The sequence below is a fragment of the Gambusia affinis genome, linkage group LG21 (genome assembly GCF_019740435.1).
Source record: "Gambusia affinis linkage group LG21, SWU_Gaff_1.0, whole genome shotgun sequence".
NCBI classification, from domain to species: domain Eukaryota; kingdom Metazoa; phylum Chordata; class Actinopteri; order Cyprinodontiformes; family Poeciliidae; genus Gambusia; species Gambusia affinis.
In genome coordinates, this window is record NC_057888.1 from 749317 (window position 1) to 764495 (window position 15179).

Here is a 15179-nt window from a genome sequence, read left to right on the forward strand (position 1 = left end):
TATTGTTTACCTGCTTCGGATGAGTTTGATAAAAACATTTATGATTTTTTCTCACAGCAAACATTTCATTTTCCACATTCAGCCCCACCTGGTTAAAATCAGAAACACGGAGCTATAGCAGGAAACCTGAGCTCCACACCTTTTAAAATCAAAACACAGACACTGATTCATGAAGAAAACAGTTTATAGCTGCAGCTCTGTGGATTTAACTAGGACGTCTGATTGGCTTTCACCCATCAGGTCCGGAGTGAAAACCTTCATCTGCTTCTATTGTCTTCATCAAACAGCAATAAGCAGGAGGACATGACGCTCTCTGCCTCCTGCAGCCAGGAGGTGGCGCTCCGTCCCGCCTGGGGCGGACGCCAGCGGTTCTGACATGGCGGATCAAAGCGGGTCGGGCCGTCAGAGCGAGGGGAGGACTAGTCATCAGAGTCGGGGTCTAAAGGAGGACCGCCGTCCTCCGACATCACCGGGAACGTCTTCTTCCCCCGCTTCTGGACGTGGTCCTCGTTCCGCTTCTCCATGGCAACGATCTGTGAGAACAGGGAGGTGAGGGGTCACCGCACACGCTCAGAACGGACGGGTTGGAAAAGTTTTCTTATACTTTGACCTCTTTCAATCAACAACACATATCAAGATGCTGACGATAAACCTAGCAGCTAACTGGAGCCAGCGGTCTGTTAGCTGGTACCAGCATGCTGCCTCCAGAACCGGCCCGGTCCGGTTGTTCCCGGCGTTCCGTTACCTCAGCCAGGAAGTGAGCGTCGTCGTCGGCGCTGACCGGGACGTCGAGTCCGGTGACGGCGTTGAAAAGGTCGTAGACGCTCAGCGCCTCGCTCACTCCCCTCTTCTGGAAGAACTGGAGGACCAGAACCAGAACCGTCAACCATCACTACTCTGATGAAGCGGCCCGAACCTGGGTGGAGCAGCCGTTACCGTGGCAACGTTCCTGCAGTCCCTGAAGAGGAACTCCAGGCCGTGAGGGTGGGTGGGCTCCACCGACTGGCTGACGTCTATCAGCCACACCTGGAGGAAGAGGAGGAGGATGAAGGTGAGGCTGAGGACCGGCGGACCTGAACAGAACCAGGAAAACGGGCCGTACCTTCCCCTGGTACCACAGCATGTTGTATTCACTGAGGTCTGCGTGGACCAGGTTACAGTCCTGATAGAGGCGCTGCATCAGCTGGGGAGAGACCAGAGACCTACTGAGAACCCAAACCCCGGTTCTGATCCAAACCCAGGATTCTGATCCAAACCCCGGTTCTGATCCAAACCCAGGATTCTGACCCAAACCCCGGTTCTGACCCAAACCCAGGATTCTGACCCAAACCCCGGTTCTGATCCACAGGCAAACTAGCGAGCTAGCACGTATTAGCAGCTAGTTGCTAGCAGCCTTAACCGTCGACTCTCAGAACGCAGCGAGTGAAGATTTCTGCTTGACTCTAACTTTGCCTGAGATAAAACGTTTAGAAAAACGAACTCCATAGACTAGAGATGAAATAGTTCAGCTAAAACAAAATGTACGGCCTGTGATTAACGTATTTACTGAATTTCAGACTTTGTAAGGATGTGTGGACGGTGTCCTACCTGCAGCACCTGGCGGTACGCCTCCGCCGCCTCCTCGGACCCCAGCGCCACGTCTTTGAGTTTGGGCGCCGGGACGTGCTCCTTCCCGATGAACGACATCACCAGGATGTGTTTCTTCAGCAGAACCACGTCCGGACAGGGAATCCCCGCCTTCTTCATCCTGAGGACAAGGTTGCCATGGTTTCAGTCCAGGGTTTCCTCTACGTTAGCGCTGCGCATCGCCACGACCAAATAAAACCCGCCACACCTTCAGAACCACGTTTACTTTTTAAAAACATGTTAAAACAATATAAATGTGATTTTGAAGAACCAGCGGCGCCTCCTTCCTGTCTGGGTGAATGTTGCTGCGCTGCTTTCAGGACCAAACTACACAAGATAGTGAGATAAAAGTATTTCTAGATCCATCCTGAGAAAACGACGCGAAAAATATCCAACGTTGGATCCAGAGGTCTCAGTGGCCAGTTAAACATGGCGGCGGTTCTGCTGGTTAAACATGGCGGCGGTTCTGCTGGTTAAACATGGCGGCGGTTCCGGTACCTGGCCAGGTTGTGCATCTCCTTCTCGGCCCAGAGCCGGATCACCTTCCTGGGGTTCAGTTTGCTGAAGCGCTCCTTGAAGCGGTAGTCGTCCTTGATGTAGCGGTCCCGGTTCTTGAACTCGTTCAGCGTCGTCTTGAAGACTTTCAGAACCACTTCCTCTGGGACCGACTGCTCCTCCAGGCTGGGACACACAGAACCAGACGGATGGGTCGGGTTCAGACCCTTGTCTCAACAGAGTCCTGACACGATCCCAGAACCAAACCGATTCCTGACCCGTTCACGTCTGAACAGATCAGAACTCAGTAAACTTCTGATTTGACGAGGAATCGAATCAGGAATCTGTCAGAACCCGACCCAACTGTCTAACGGGTCCGGTTGAGTTCTGAGCCAAACGGTTTGGGTCGGACCCGGATCCCGGCCTCACCTGCCTCCGTCGGCGTGGAACACCACCGACTCCTTGCCGGTGCTGATGCAGCCGTTGATGTTCTCCAGAACTCCGCTGTTCACCATCTTGTACATGAGCAGGCGGGTCCGCGGGTCCACGGCTTGCTCCTGTGGAGGGAAACGGGTCAGAACCGGAGCCAGAGGCGGGTCCGGAGCCCGGGACGGTACGTACGGCGGTGGAGTGCTCCTTCTTCTCGTGCAGCCGGGCGCTGCGGCGCTGCTCGCTGTAGCAGTGCTGCTTCAGGGAGTTGAAGACCTGGTTGGACAGCTTCAGGTCCATCCCCAACCCGTCCCCCACGTGGACCTCCGGGGCGAACTGGGCCAGAGAGACAAACTGGTTACCATGACGACAACCAGAACCAGGCAGAACCAGGCAGATGGACTCACGTTGTCCATGCGGGCCGTGTTCTTCCGACCGCAGGCGTCCTCGTCGTGTTTGGTGGTGATGTTCTTCCCCTTCCCACTGAAGCCTCTGCGGGGCACCGCCTGGGGCTTCACTGGACCGCACACACACACACACACACACACACAGGTTACCCGCTGGTTCCGGACAGTACCCCCGACCCGTCCTGCAGCGGACCTCACCGGCCCGGTAGGGGTCGTGTCTCGTGTCCTGCCAGTCCACCTCGTCCTCTGAACTGTCGCTGTCCTCATAAGGATGGACTTTCCGGTAATTCTCAAAGGAGATGGACACTGGAGACAGAACCAGAACGACATGGAACCGGGTCAGAACCTCTTCAGAACAGAGTACTGAGCAGTTTGGACCACAGGGTTTCCCCCAGCCAGGCTGAACGTTGCTTCATTTTATTTTACATAGATTCAGTTATACAAGAGGTTCATTAGGGGGACGGGTCGGGAATCAGTTCAGATTGGGTCGGGAATCAGTTCAGATTGGGTCGGGAATCAGTTCAGATTGGGTCGGGAATCAGTTCAGATTGGGTCGGGAATCAGTTCAGATTGGGTCAGGAATCAGTTCAGATTGGGTCGGGAATCAGTTCAGATTGGGTCGGGAATCAGTTCAGATTGGGTCGGGAATCAGTTCAGATTGGGTCGGGAATCAGTTCAGATTGGGTCGGACTGGAAATCTGCACCTCTGGAAGGAATCAGGAATAAATTCAACCTAAAACATGAACTGGTTCTGGACTAAACAAGTTCTAAACATGCAGATTCAGCAGCCGGTCCAGAACCAGAGCCTGTGAAGCCGGTCCAGAACCAGAACCCGCTCTACCTTTGCTGTCTCCGTTGAACTTCCTCTCCTCGCGGCGCAGCTGGTCGTCGAACTCGCGGTCGAACTGCATCTGCAGCATCTGGGCCAGCATCAGGTCGCTGTCCGTGTCCGGACCTTCCTCCGGGTCGGCTGCCGGGCTGGGACCGAGCAAAACAAGGTTACAGAACCCAACAAGCGGGTCAGAACCAGGTGTCTTGTGTGAACCGGACTCACTGTGGGAGCGCTGGGAAGCCCTGGTCCTCCTCGTCCAGCTGCCGGGCCAGCTGCTCACTCATCACCTCCGTCAGGGAACAGGCCGGCGCCGCCGGGCCCACAGAACCCCATGGACTCTGGAAGAACAAAAACAGAAGCGGTTCTGTTGGGTTCTGACCGGGTCATGTGAGGAAACCAGAACTTCTCCTGTGAAACCAGAATAAATACAGGAAGTAATGATGTTTGGTTGTAATCTGATTACTCCCAGGTTGAGGTTGTGGAGATCTCTGCTCTGATTGGCTCTGCTCCTGATGAGGTCACCCCCACGGAGTCATGAAGGACAAGTTCAGACATGTTCAGAGCTCATTTAGGCCACGCCCACAGCTGATGAGTCACACAAATACTGATTCAAACGCAATTAAAGGTTTATTACAACAATTCAGTTTTATCGTCAGAAATCCCATCTGCCATGTAATTAGATTAACAAATATAAAATCAGTTCTGATTTTATATTTCATGCTTTCATCCCGAAAACCAAAGTCTGGACAAAAAACACTTTCATTTAATTTTGGCTTCCCTCTTTTTTTTAAAACCAAAAAATGTTTCCTTTGATTATGAAGTTTCTGAATAAAATCCATGTTTTCTTTTTTTAAATCAACCACAGAGCCTGGTATTATTGCTCTCAAACATTTATACAGTGATAATTAACTGACGTCATGCATGCTGTCATATGTCGACCAAAGTCTGGGATCATAAAAATAAACTGGAAATGATTTTCACTGTTCTGTAAATATTTCAGGTTTTATCAGAAAACAACTCAAAACTTCAACTGTTTATGATTCAGGCCAGAAAATCCCCTGCTGCCATTTTAACTAGCGAAACGTTTTTACTGTAACAAACGTTAAACCTTTAGGATCAATTAAAACACTAAGAACCTTGTTATTTAGACAAATCAAAACTAATTTTATGATATCTAAAAAGGGCTTAATATTAATTATCTTTTTGGGTTACAATTTGTCACTTTTTTACTTTAAACTGAATAAACAACGCTTCTCCTGATTTGTTTTTCTGATCTTTATTGGTCCTCCTAATTAAGCCTCATATTATTTAGGTTAGTTTATGAATAAATTAGTCATTTTTAGGCATTTGGTTTGGGTCTGGTTATCATCACTGAGCTGCTGCTGGTGACTGATGGAAACACCCAGTTATTAAACGTTATCTCCTGTCCAGCAAACATGGCCGACACTAGAGAAACATATAATTTAAAAAATAATTTCTAATTTTTATGCGAATAAAGTTGATTTATTTTGATTTTAAATTGAAACAGACTATGTCAAAAGGCCTCGGTTTCCGTTACCAGCTAAAAGACGGAGATAAACTGTTTAAAATCAAATAAAACTAAAAACAGACGCGATAAAATGTTAAAACCTGACCTGAGCAATATGTCTGCTCACCTTCTGCGTTTGTGCTGCGACTCCTGATTGGTCCATGCTTCAGATATCGATCCGCTGATTGGTTCTTTACGGGACGGGATGATGCCTAGCTCTGGAGCTAACTACGATTCAACTTCGACAAAGAAACGCCGGAAAAGACACGACAACTGACCGGAAACCGAAGTGACCCAAACAGAAAGTCGCAGTTTGAACTTCAGTGAATCTGAATAATGTGGAATGATTCAGTAGCAACAGGTTTTGGAAGGTTTTACAGGCGATCTGAGGTGGAAATGAGACAGAAGCCACAGATAACAGGGTGAACCTTGGACAGGAGGAAATACGTCACAGCTCAACCTACATACATCACGCCTTCAGAATAAAAGACAGTTAGTCCAAGGTGGCTTTCATTTTGGTAAAAGCTATGGAAATAACCGAAAAATGCTGGAAACATCTACAACAACATGTTATTATTTTAATTTCAAAGAACTAGACTGATATTTTATGGTTGAGAGTCATTTCAGTGAAAATCTGTTGAACTTCGATTTACATTCAAATTTGGATGGATTCAAATTTTTTTTCAAATCCAAATAAAGCCTAATTCGAATTTAGTTTAATTAAAAACAGCCCAAATTATTAAAATCAGTCAATTTACCTTATTTTCCTAGTCCTAGAAATGAAATCGAAATGAAATGGAAAAATATAAACATCAAAATAATATTTATTACCACACATCAACAAAGTATAGAGTATAAAACAACATCTTCAATTGAAAGAATTTGCATAATTGAACATATTTTAATACTAAATATTAGCAGATAGAGGTTAAATACTACACAAAACAGACAAAGAGAAGTGAAAATATTTCAATTTTATCTTTTCACAAAAGAGAAAGTGAACATTTTGGGTTCATTATAAACTCATATAACCCCCACAATCACAGGTAAATGCAGGTAAATTGTAAATAAATAAATAATTAAAATTTGACCGCCATCACAATGAAAAGATGCGCGTTCACGCGGGCGCGCGAGCTCCAGCTCTGTCCGGGGTGAGTTGTGAACGCGCATCATCAAAGCTGCCACCAGCAGGCGCGTGCAGGTGGGTAAAGACGACAGGAAACATCACGGAAACACGGAAAGTTGGATGTCAAAATAAAAGCAAATAAAAAGGCAACTTAAGTTCTGATAATCTGATAAAAACATCAATTTGATATTTTAAAAATTATGTAATCAGACAGACCAAAACACAAAGTTATGTGGAAATGTTTGGATTTTAAGGAGCAAAATGGGGATAAAAATCATATAAATAAGTGAAGTATAAAATAATGAAATAAAAAAAGATGCAGATGAATTTATGTGAATGTACGAAACTTTAACAGAAACTGCAGGTCTGTGTCTGGTAAATTTTCGTTTAAACTAATTTTGTTCTTAATACAGTGAAGTTTCTCGCAGAGAGGATACAGAAATTTAACTCAAGTAAAAATAACAATTCAAAGGAAAATCACTTAAGTACAAGAAAAACGTACAGCGCAGTAAAAATAGGGTTACTGAAGTAACTGTAACTAGTTACATATTAACTCTTGTAATATGTCTCTTATTTGTGTTCATCTGTTTTATCATATTCTGAATCCTGAAAATGTAACTGAACTTTTACAGCTTTTAACTTTTATTTTTAAAGTCCTAACCGGAAGCTGTCCTGTTCATTGAGGCTGTTTGGACGGAACTGAAGCATCCTGACGTCTTTTCTGAGCACAAAGTGAGATCGCGCCTCCTCCTCTTCCTCCTCCTCATCCTCTCCCTCCTCCTCTTCGAGCCACTCGGACTCACAAGGACGAGCTTCCTCTCGGACTCCTTCAGGATTTATTCATTTTTATTTCGGATCTCATTTCTCCTTTTTGCTTTATTTTTATTTAATGCGGGATAAATCTGTGTTATCCGCGGGATGCAGCCCTCCTCCTGCTGCTGTTCCTCTTCCTCCTCCATCATCATCATCATCAGCAGCAGCAGCAGCAGCACCAGAGGGCCGATGGGCCGAGCAGGACGGCCGGGATTCAACCACCGAGCAGGTCTCCGTTTCTCCTCCTGCAGGAGGTTCATGGAGGAGCAGCAGGAGCTCCAGCTGCTCCTCCATGAACCTCCGTCCATGTTGATGGTTTTTATCCCTCAGTGGGAACCGGGACCATCTGACCCGGTTCCTGATGGAGGCAGATGGGGATCAGCTGGGGTGGGTGGGGTCAGTGGGGGGTCATCTGTCTGGACTGACCCTGAATAAACGGATCACTGGAAATAAAAGCAGCACCTTTTCAGCCCAAATGTCTAATTATTTGAATTTGTTTTAGTTCTGAGTCCATTCTCATCTTCTGCTCATATCTGTTTGTGTTTTACTAGAAAACTAATTTTTTCCCACATTTCTGGCTGTAACTTTAAGCATGGGGACGTGAAGGAGCCGCCATGTCCAGAGCAGCCACCAGGGGGCAGAAGTGAGTTAGCAGTAACCGCAGCAACCGGACCTGGATGGAGTCACGTTAGCCGTGTTTCCATCAGCGTGTTTAAGTGTCGTTATAGAAACTTTATTGAAATTCAAAATAACTTCCTTAATTTCATAAAATGGTTTTTCACTCTCGAGATCATTTTTGAAAAATTTATAGTGAACGTGGAGATGAAATCAGATCTGCTAAAGTTCTGAGCTGGCCAACGCTCCCATCCACCAGTGAGTCTGTGCCTTACCAGAGGAACCAAACTCTGCTCTGCCAGCTACTTCCGGTTTATTGAACGATCGTTTTATCGTCAAGGAGATTTAGTTATGAACATCAGAAAACCAAAATAAAAACAGAACTTCCTGTAGACTCACAGCTGGCTGTTTGTGTCCTGCAGGCTGCACCGAGGCTCCCTCCCTTTAACCTACAGATGTTCCCAGATGTTTGCTGAGCCGAGCGGACCGAACCTGGAGCGGCCATGATGGGAAGCAGCTGGAGGAGGAGGGCCTTTCAGGAAGCGATGGGATGTGAATCTACAGCATCAACTGCGGACCCGGACCGTTCTGTGATTTAGATGATCCAACATGTCTGACGGGTTTTAACTACAAACTGACGTTTCCCGGCCGACAGCGGAGATGATTGTCGGTCCAAACATCCTGATTGTCTTTTCTTCTCCTTCTGATTGTCTTTTTGTTTGAGATCAAGCAGCAGCAACGATTGTCTCTCATCTTCAGGCCTGAACCTGAAGCAGCTTTAAGTGGAAATTAAAAACTCTGAGCCTGGATTAGATTTATTCTGGATTAAGATGATAAACCACGTGCCTCCCGGACTGAGCTCGGACACCACGGAGAAGGCCCGGCTGGAGCTGAACGAAAACCCGGACACTCTGCACCAGGACATCCAGCAGGTACCACCGGAACCGTTCAGAAAACGGTCCAAATGACGGAGAGAGAAACAAACAGAGTATTTAGTTAAAACAATTCAAATTACATCGGGTTATATTTAAACAAGATCGGGTTCCTGCATGAAACTCTGTAACTAAACCGCTGATCGCAAATGACGTCACTGTTGCCCGGATGTTCGGACAAACTGAATGGGATGAAGAGGTAATAATGTCTGGAGCTTCGTTTTAATATTTATAGAAACAGAAACTCCGCGGAGAGAAACTTGATGCGATTTGAAATGCAGAGAACAGAAAAGGAGCAGAAAGAAGACAAAGTTTTCTCAAAGGGAGCTGAATGTTTGGTAGCTAACACCGCTAGCATTAAGCTATCCGCTCGGCAGTCGGTCCAGTTAAATATTGATTCATCGATGGTTTGCACTTCATTTTCTGATTAAATATCAATTCAGAAAAGTTTGAGTCGATCAGCTCGATGTCATAAAACAGATTAAATTTATTTGCCGTTGGCAAACAACTATTATTGTGAATTAAATTATATTAATAACTTAAATCAGCCGATTAAAAACCAAAACGCAGCTTACGGGCTTTTCTGTCCGGAACTAAAATGGCGCCTTTTGTAGCAGTTTGACGTCATTGAATCAATGCTATTAGGTTAGCTTAGCTGCCTGATTTTTTCTTAAATAAAATATATAAATAATAATAATTATAATAATAAATTTGTGTATATCTTTGAGCATTTTGAACGGATTCAGGATTCCCAGAAGAAATGGAAATTGTTATTCTCTATAATATTGATTTCTTCTTACCAAGGGGAACCCAGTGGAGGACCGGACTGGGAACGCTGGAGCACCACTGGTTTTACTGGAGAGGACGTCCTGTCACCCTAAAAACACAAAATACAAACCGAATCCAGAAAATCTCAGACCAGAGAGCAGAAACATTCGTTTCCCAAATCAAACATTTTGTGCTGCGTTTCGTCACTTTAAGAGGAAAAAGTTGCTCCGTTTTTCTGGCCCGTTGAACTGAAGTTCCTCTGATCTGCGGTTCTCGGTTCTGTAGGTGCGGGATATGATCGTGACGCGGCCGGACATCGGCTTCCTGCGGACTGACGACGAGTTCATCCTGCGCTTCCTCAGAGCCAGGAAGTTCGACCACGTGGAGACGTTCCGCCTGCTGGCCCAGTACTTCCAGTTCCGCCAGCAGAACCTGGACATGTTCCAGAGCTTCAAGGTCTGGGCTTTTATTCTGAAGGGGCCAGTTCAGGAGCGTTTCCTGGTTCCACTGAAGCTCTTGGTCTCCAGAACAGATAAAACAATAAATCATTCAGGACTGGGATCATTTCAACATTCCTGAAATCATTTTCTGGAATGTCTGTTTGAACCATTTAAAAGTTTTAAAATTTAACTGAATTTGGGCTTTTTTGACCAAAAAGTAACCAGTCCTTTAATGTGAAGTAAAAACTGATTTATGACAATAAAATAAGTGATTGTATAAACAGTTGTTTGGCCTGATGATTCCAAAATGGCCGTTAGACGAGGCGGCTGGTTTATTTCCAGCTGCAGCGACTCTGAAGAAACACGACGACCTTCATTTAGTAGAAATTTGATATTAATTTAAATGTTGTTGATCCAATCGGATCTGTAGAACTTCACTAAACAAAACCTTTGGCTTCAGGTAGTGGAGGGCGTCGATAACTGATTGATTGATTGGTTGGTTGGTTGATTGATTGATTGATTGATTGATTATTCGTTTGGTCTGTAGTTTGACTCCGCCGTGTCTCCTTCAGGTGGACGACCCCAGCATCAAGCGGGCCCTGATGGACGGGTTCCCCGGCGTGTTGGAGGCTCCAGACCAACACGGCAGGAAGATCCTCATCCTGTTTGCTTCCAACTGGGACCAGAGCCGGTAAACACACTGGTGAAATCCACAAGGTTCTGAGTATCTCACCGGGTCAGAACCATCTTTATTCTGGAGGAAAATCTGGAAAAATCCTCAAAATTAAAGTGTAAACTGAATCGGATTTTCAGAGATTATTTCCAATAAAAGCTGTTTGAGGAACATCTGATGAAACCATCGTCCATCTGCCGAACCAGAACCAGAACCAGAACCAGAGCCAGAGCCTTCTGAACATGGTGGCCATTGCTAATTTAAAAGCTAGCTGCGCTAACTCTGAAGCTAAAATAACATATTTACTGTAAGCTAATGCTAAGTTGCCATGCCAGCCTAGTAATTAGTAGAAGCTAAATTTCGGCCATATTGTGTTACATCGCCCTCTGCAGGCCAAATCAGTCGATAACCAAAACTTAAAAACTGGATGAATTTTATTCAACTGACAGTTTAAATTACATCTTTATCATTTATCAGGTAAATTAATAAGCTAAATGTGCTAAAAAGCGCTAAGCTAAGCTCTTTCACAACAAACCTTCAGAAATCCTGACAGCTGTGGATCAGAACCGGGTTCTGGCCCAGTGAGAGCGGCGCCGGTCTCTGGACAGAACCATCCGTCTTCTGCTGCCTGAAGCTTAATGACCGTTAGACAGGAAGCGGCTCGGCTCGCTCCACAGCTGTAGCTAACGCTCAGGGAGCGTGTATTGATCGATGGATCGGCTGATCGGCCCCTCCTCCTGCAGGAACTCCTTCATCGACATCCTGCGGGCCATCCTGCTCTCCCTGGAGGTTCTGATAGAAAACCCGGAGCTGCAGATCAACGGCTTCACGCTCATCATCGACTGGAGCAACTTCTCCTTCAAGCAGGCGTCCAAACTGACACCCAACATCCTGAAGCTGGCCATCGAGGGCCTGCAGGTAACCGGGTTCTGATCCGACCGGGTTCTGATCTGACCGGGTTCTGATCCGAGCGGGTTCTGATCTGACCGGGTTCTGATCCGAGCGGGTTCTGATCTGACCGGGTTCTGATCCGACCAGGTTCTGATCTGACCGGGTTCTGATCCGACCGGGTTCTGATCCGACCAGGTCCCCCCTCCCTGAACTCTTCCGGTGTGTCTCCTCAGGACAGTTTCCCGGCCCGGTTCGGAGGGATCCACTTCGTGAACCAGCCCTGGTACATCCACGCCATGTACACCATCATCAAGCCCTTCCTCAAGGACAAGACCCGGAAGAGGGTGAAGGCCCACCCTCCTCTTCCTCATCGTTTAAAGGGGCGGTATTATATGTTAACTATGTTACCTTCAGTTGATGAAATTGTGCCTCCGTCTCTTTAAGAAGCTCCTGCTCTTTCTGAAGCTCCGCCTACAGGAAGTCATCCTAACATGGCTCCTCTATTATTGACTAGCAGCAGCTCCCCCAGGTGTTTGCTAATTGCTGCTGGCTAGTCTTAAGGAGCTGAGTGGCAAAATGGTGAGCAAGCGTTTAGGCACCCCTAAGGGTTGCTATGGAGATTAAAGGATTTCTAAAACATGCATGAAAGAATAAAAGCAACACTCCAGGAACGTTTAGAAGAGGAAAAACATAATAACTCGGTTTTAAATGGTACCGCCCCTTTAAGAAACTTTTTCTGTCGTCTTTTATCCGTTTCAAACTCGTCCCCATTCAGACTCTTTTCCCTCCTAATCTCATGTTCTCTTCCTTCGGTCCGTTTCTTCTTCTGCGTCGTTGCGCCGCCTCAGATCTTCCTCCACGGGAACAACCTGAACTCCCTCCACCAGCTCATCCAGCCTGAGTGTTTGCCGTCCGAGTTCGGCGGGACGCTGCCGCCGTACGATATGGGGATGTGGGCGCGGACGCTGCTGGGACCCGAGTACAACGACGAGACCGAGTACACGCTGACGTACGACGCACTGCACGTCAGGGAGAACTGCGGCGGCGGCGGCGGCGGAGAGAAGGACATGATGAAGAGGTGAGGAGCTGCAGCTGCACCCGCCTTAAAGGGACAGGACACACCTGAGTTTATTATTATTATTATTGTTATTATTATTATTATACATTTATTTATGCTGTAGTGACTAGACCAAACTCCACGGCTTCACAGTGTAAAATGTTTTATAGTTTTTACTCCGGCCTCCAGAGGGCGCTGTACTTATGGCAACCTAAAGAGGGCAGTGATGTCACACATTCCTGGACATTCTATTGGTTGGAACTGTTGTTGCTAGGCAGGTTTAACTGGACAGGAATCTGGATCTGGATTCAGAAGTTTGAGGAAGAGCAGGTTGTTGTAAACGAATCGTTTTTGAGACTGAAAATGTTTTGAGACTGAAAATGTTTGTCTTTAAACGAATCACAACATTTATCTGACTGGAGCTACAGGAAGAGAAACATGTTGAATAATTCATGACATTTTTAAAATGCTAAACGTTAGCTAAGCTATTAGCAGATTTGCAGAAGTGAACAGTCACTTTTAACCTGAAGGGATTTAAATGAAGGATTAATAAAACTGTCATGTCCTGTTAGTCATTTCTGTCATTGCTGTAAATTTTATGAAACTGATTAATTAAAACCAACGAGTTCGAGAACATGGCAGTGAGGTCCAAAAGAGTACCTGGAAACAGTTCTGATGGTCAGGGATGACGCCACGTCTCTCCCGTCCCGTTTCAGGTCTCAGTCGACGGTGGAAGCTGCGGCGCTGCGGCAGATGGACAGAGAGACGAGCACGCCGCTGCTGGCTCTGGACTGACCTGGAGCTCTGGTTTAAACCGGTTTAAATCCAGGGGTTTGGATTTGGGTCGGTTTGCTGCCTGAACTTCTTCAGCACCAGAACTCCCATTAACCTGGAGCCTCCACCAACTGGTCTGAACTCATCAGTGTTTCTGTTGGGAATGTGGAACCTCAGGATGAGATCAGAGTTTAATAATCCGCAGGTTTCGTTCATCTGAGCTCCACCGTTAGATATCCGTCCTCCCAGCGGCGCCAAACCCAGCCCGTCTGATTCCTCAAACTCCTCCCACATGATCCGTTTGACCCAGCAGCTCCGACTGCTGCCGGACTTAATCACGTCTGGAAACGTAAAAACATGCAGCACAAAGTTTAATTCACATAACAGGGAGGCTAACGAAACAAATCCAGTTCAGGATGAATAATGCCGAATGATGCCCCGCCCACACTGGAATTAGGCCACGCCCACTGTGCGTCTCTCCCACACTAAAACGATTTCAACATTTCCCCACTTTCACTTGAAAACAAAGTTTTAAGGAACAATAAATGATTTTAAAGCAGGTTCCACAGTGAAGCTACAGAAAAGGCTACTTTTGTGAAATTGCTAACATATTAGCATCTTGTGCGTCGAACACGACAACAATGGCTGATTACATGTTTGTGGAAAAAGTTCTGGAAAAGGTTTTCATTGCGCTTTGTTGTTTACTATTCTTGTTGTCTTGGTTTTACAGCTCATGTAGAAGCTTCATGTGTATTCTCCATGTTTAGCGCCACCTACAGGTCTGCTGGAGTAAAGACTAGAGGTTTTGTCCATCGTTTGTGTCTCAGTGTGGATGGAAGTGGTTTGGAAAGCAACAACCTGATTTAAAAGAAGGAAACGTTCCTGTGTGGGCGGGGCCAAACACTGAGCCCTGTGGCACCCCGACTGTGGAGGAGCCCCTGATGAACGGACACTTTGGTTGGCTGAGGCGAACTGTGTTGGAGCAAATACTGAGCCCTGTGGAACACCAGAAGAGTACAAACCGTGTTTTCTAAAACTTTCAAGCCTGCTTTCAAATGCTGTGAAAAAGTGTTAAAGTATGAAACGTTATTTTTTAGCCCATATTTATTTTTTAAAGTGTAAATTCCTTTCTTGAACCGTGAGAATCAGATAAATTTAGGGTTTTTTTATTCTGCGGTTGCTACGTCATGTTTGTTTACAGAGTTGTCTGCTGCCACCAAGTGGCCACTGACTGAACAGCAGGCTAAAACATGGCGCCTTTCGGTGAATCTTCAGTTTTTGTTTTTTTTACCTCTGTTGCAACATCAATCATGCCACGTTTCACTTGAAGCGAGCGTCACTATGGAAACACCGACACTGTAAAAGAATGATGTGCATGAAACTTTTATAAACCTCCGTCACGTCACTCAGAAAACAACGGGTTTCATTTAAAGATTGTATGTTATCGTTGTATTACCGCACTGAATATAGAAGACGTTATTTTCACGCAGCAGAAACGCCGACGACTGAACATGGCGGAGTGACGTCAACAGGAAGTGGGAGGGTCGGTCTTCCTGTTTGCGGTGTTAATAAATGAGCGTTAGGGCTACACGCGACCTTGATGTAATGTATTTAATTTCAATGAATGTACAGAAGTAAAGATTTACACCAAGCTGCTTGTTCTCAGGCTTTTATTCTGAAAACTGTGATTACTAATGAGATTCCTTCTTCACAAGAGAGAGTGGAGGAGAGTAAATCAAATTAATGCCTTTACGAAAATCTGAGGAAACTTGA

The 15179-nt window shown here is 46.0% G+C and overlaps 2 protein-coding genes across 4 annotated transcripts; one reads left to right on the top strand and one right to left on the bottom strand.

The window, feature by feature from the left end:
* Positions 1–166: 166 nt before the first annotated feature.
* Positions 167–5817, bottom strand: riok3 (RIO kinase 3 (yeast)). Its single transcript, XM_044105098.1, has 13 exons — positions 5445–5817; positions 4012–4127; positions 3799–3935; positions 3156–3263; positions 2958–3067; positions 2743–2886; positions 2551–2678; positions 2125–2307; positions 1588–1747; positions 1103–1183; positions 937–1026; positions 746–859; positions 167–533 (listed from the first exon to the last, which is right to left on the bottom strand). The coding sequence occupies exons 1-13, from the start codon at positions 5478–5480 to the stop codon at positions 420–422; spliced, it is 1521 nt and encodes a 506-aa protein (XP_043961033.1). The 5' UTR covers positions 5481–5817; the 3' UTR covers positions 167–419.
* Positions 5818–6772: 955 nt separating this feature from the next.
* Positions 6773–15057, top strand: LOC122824448 (clavesin-1-like). 3 transcript variants are annotated; one of them, XM_044105159.1, is made up of 8 exons: positions 6773–7485; positions 8294–8803; positions 9857–10027; positions 10584–10702; positions 11428–11602; positions 11809–11919; positions 12424–12653; positions 13349–15057. In XM_044105159.1, the coding sequence occupies exons 2-8, from the start codon at positions 8702–8704 to the stop codon at positions 13425–13427; spliced, it is 987 nt and encodes a 328-aa protein (XP_043961094.1). In that variant the 5' UTR covers positions 6773–7485; positions 8294–8701; the 3' UTR covers positions 13428–15057. The 3 variants fall into 3 exon arrangements, with proteins under 3 accessions (XP_043961094.1, XP_043961095.1, XP_043961096.1); XM_044105160.1 differs by having other exon boundaries at positions 6773–8803; XM_044105161.1 differs by lacking the exons at positions 6773–7485; positions 8294–8803 and adding an exon at positions 8827–9002.
* Positions 15058–15179: the final 122 nt, after the last annotated feature.

Excerpts from the sequence above, each read along its gene's own strand:
- riok3 (XM_044105098.1), bottom strand. The coding sequence starts at position 5,480 with ATGGACCAATCAGGAGTCGCAGCACAAACGCAGAAG. Across the intron at positions 3,264-3,798 it reads GTTCAACGGAGACAGCAAAG|TGTCCATCTCCTTTGAGAAT; the intron begins GTAGAGCGGGTT and ends TTCTGTCTCCAG. Across the intron at positions 2,679-2,742 it reads AGAAGGAGCACTCCACCGCC|GAGCAAGCCGTGGACCCGCG; the intron begins GTACGTACCGTC and ends TTCCCTCCACAG.
- LOC122824448 (XM_044105160.1), top strand. The coding sequence starts at position 8,702 with ATGATAAACCACGTGCCTCCCGGACTGAGCTCGGACACCACGGAGAAG. Across the intron at positions 10,028-10,583 it reads ACATGTTCCAGAGCTTCAAG|GTGGACGACCCCAGCATCAA; the intron begins GTCTGGGCTTTT and ends TGTCTCCTTCAG. Across the intron at positions 10,703-11,427 it reads TCCAACTGGGACCAGAGCCG|GAACTCCTTCATCGACATCC; the intron begins GTAAACACACTG and ends CTCCTCCTGCAG.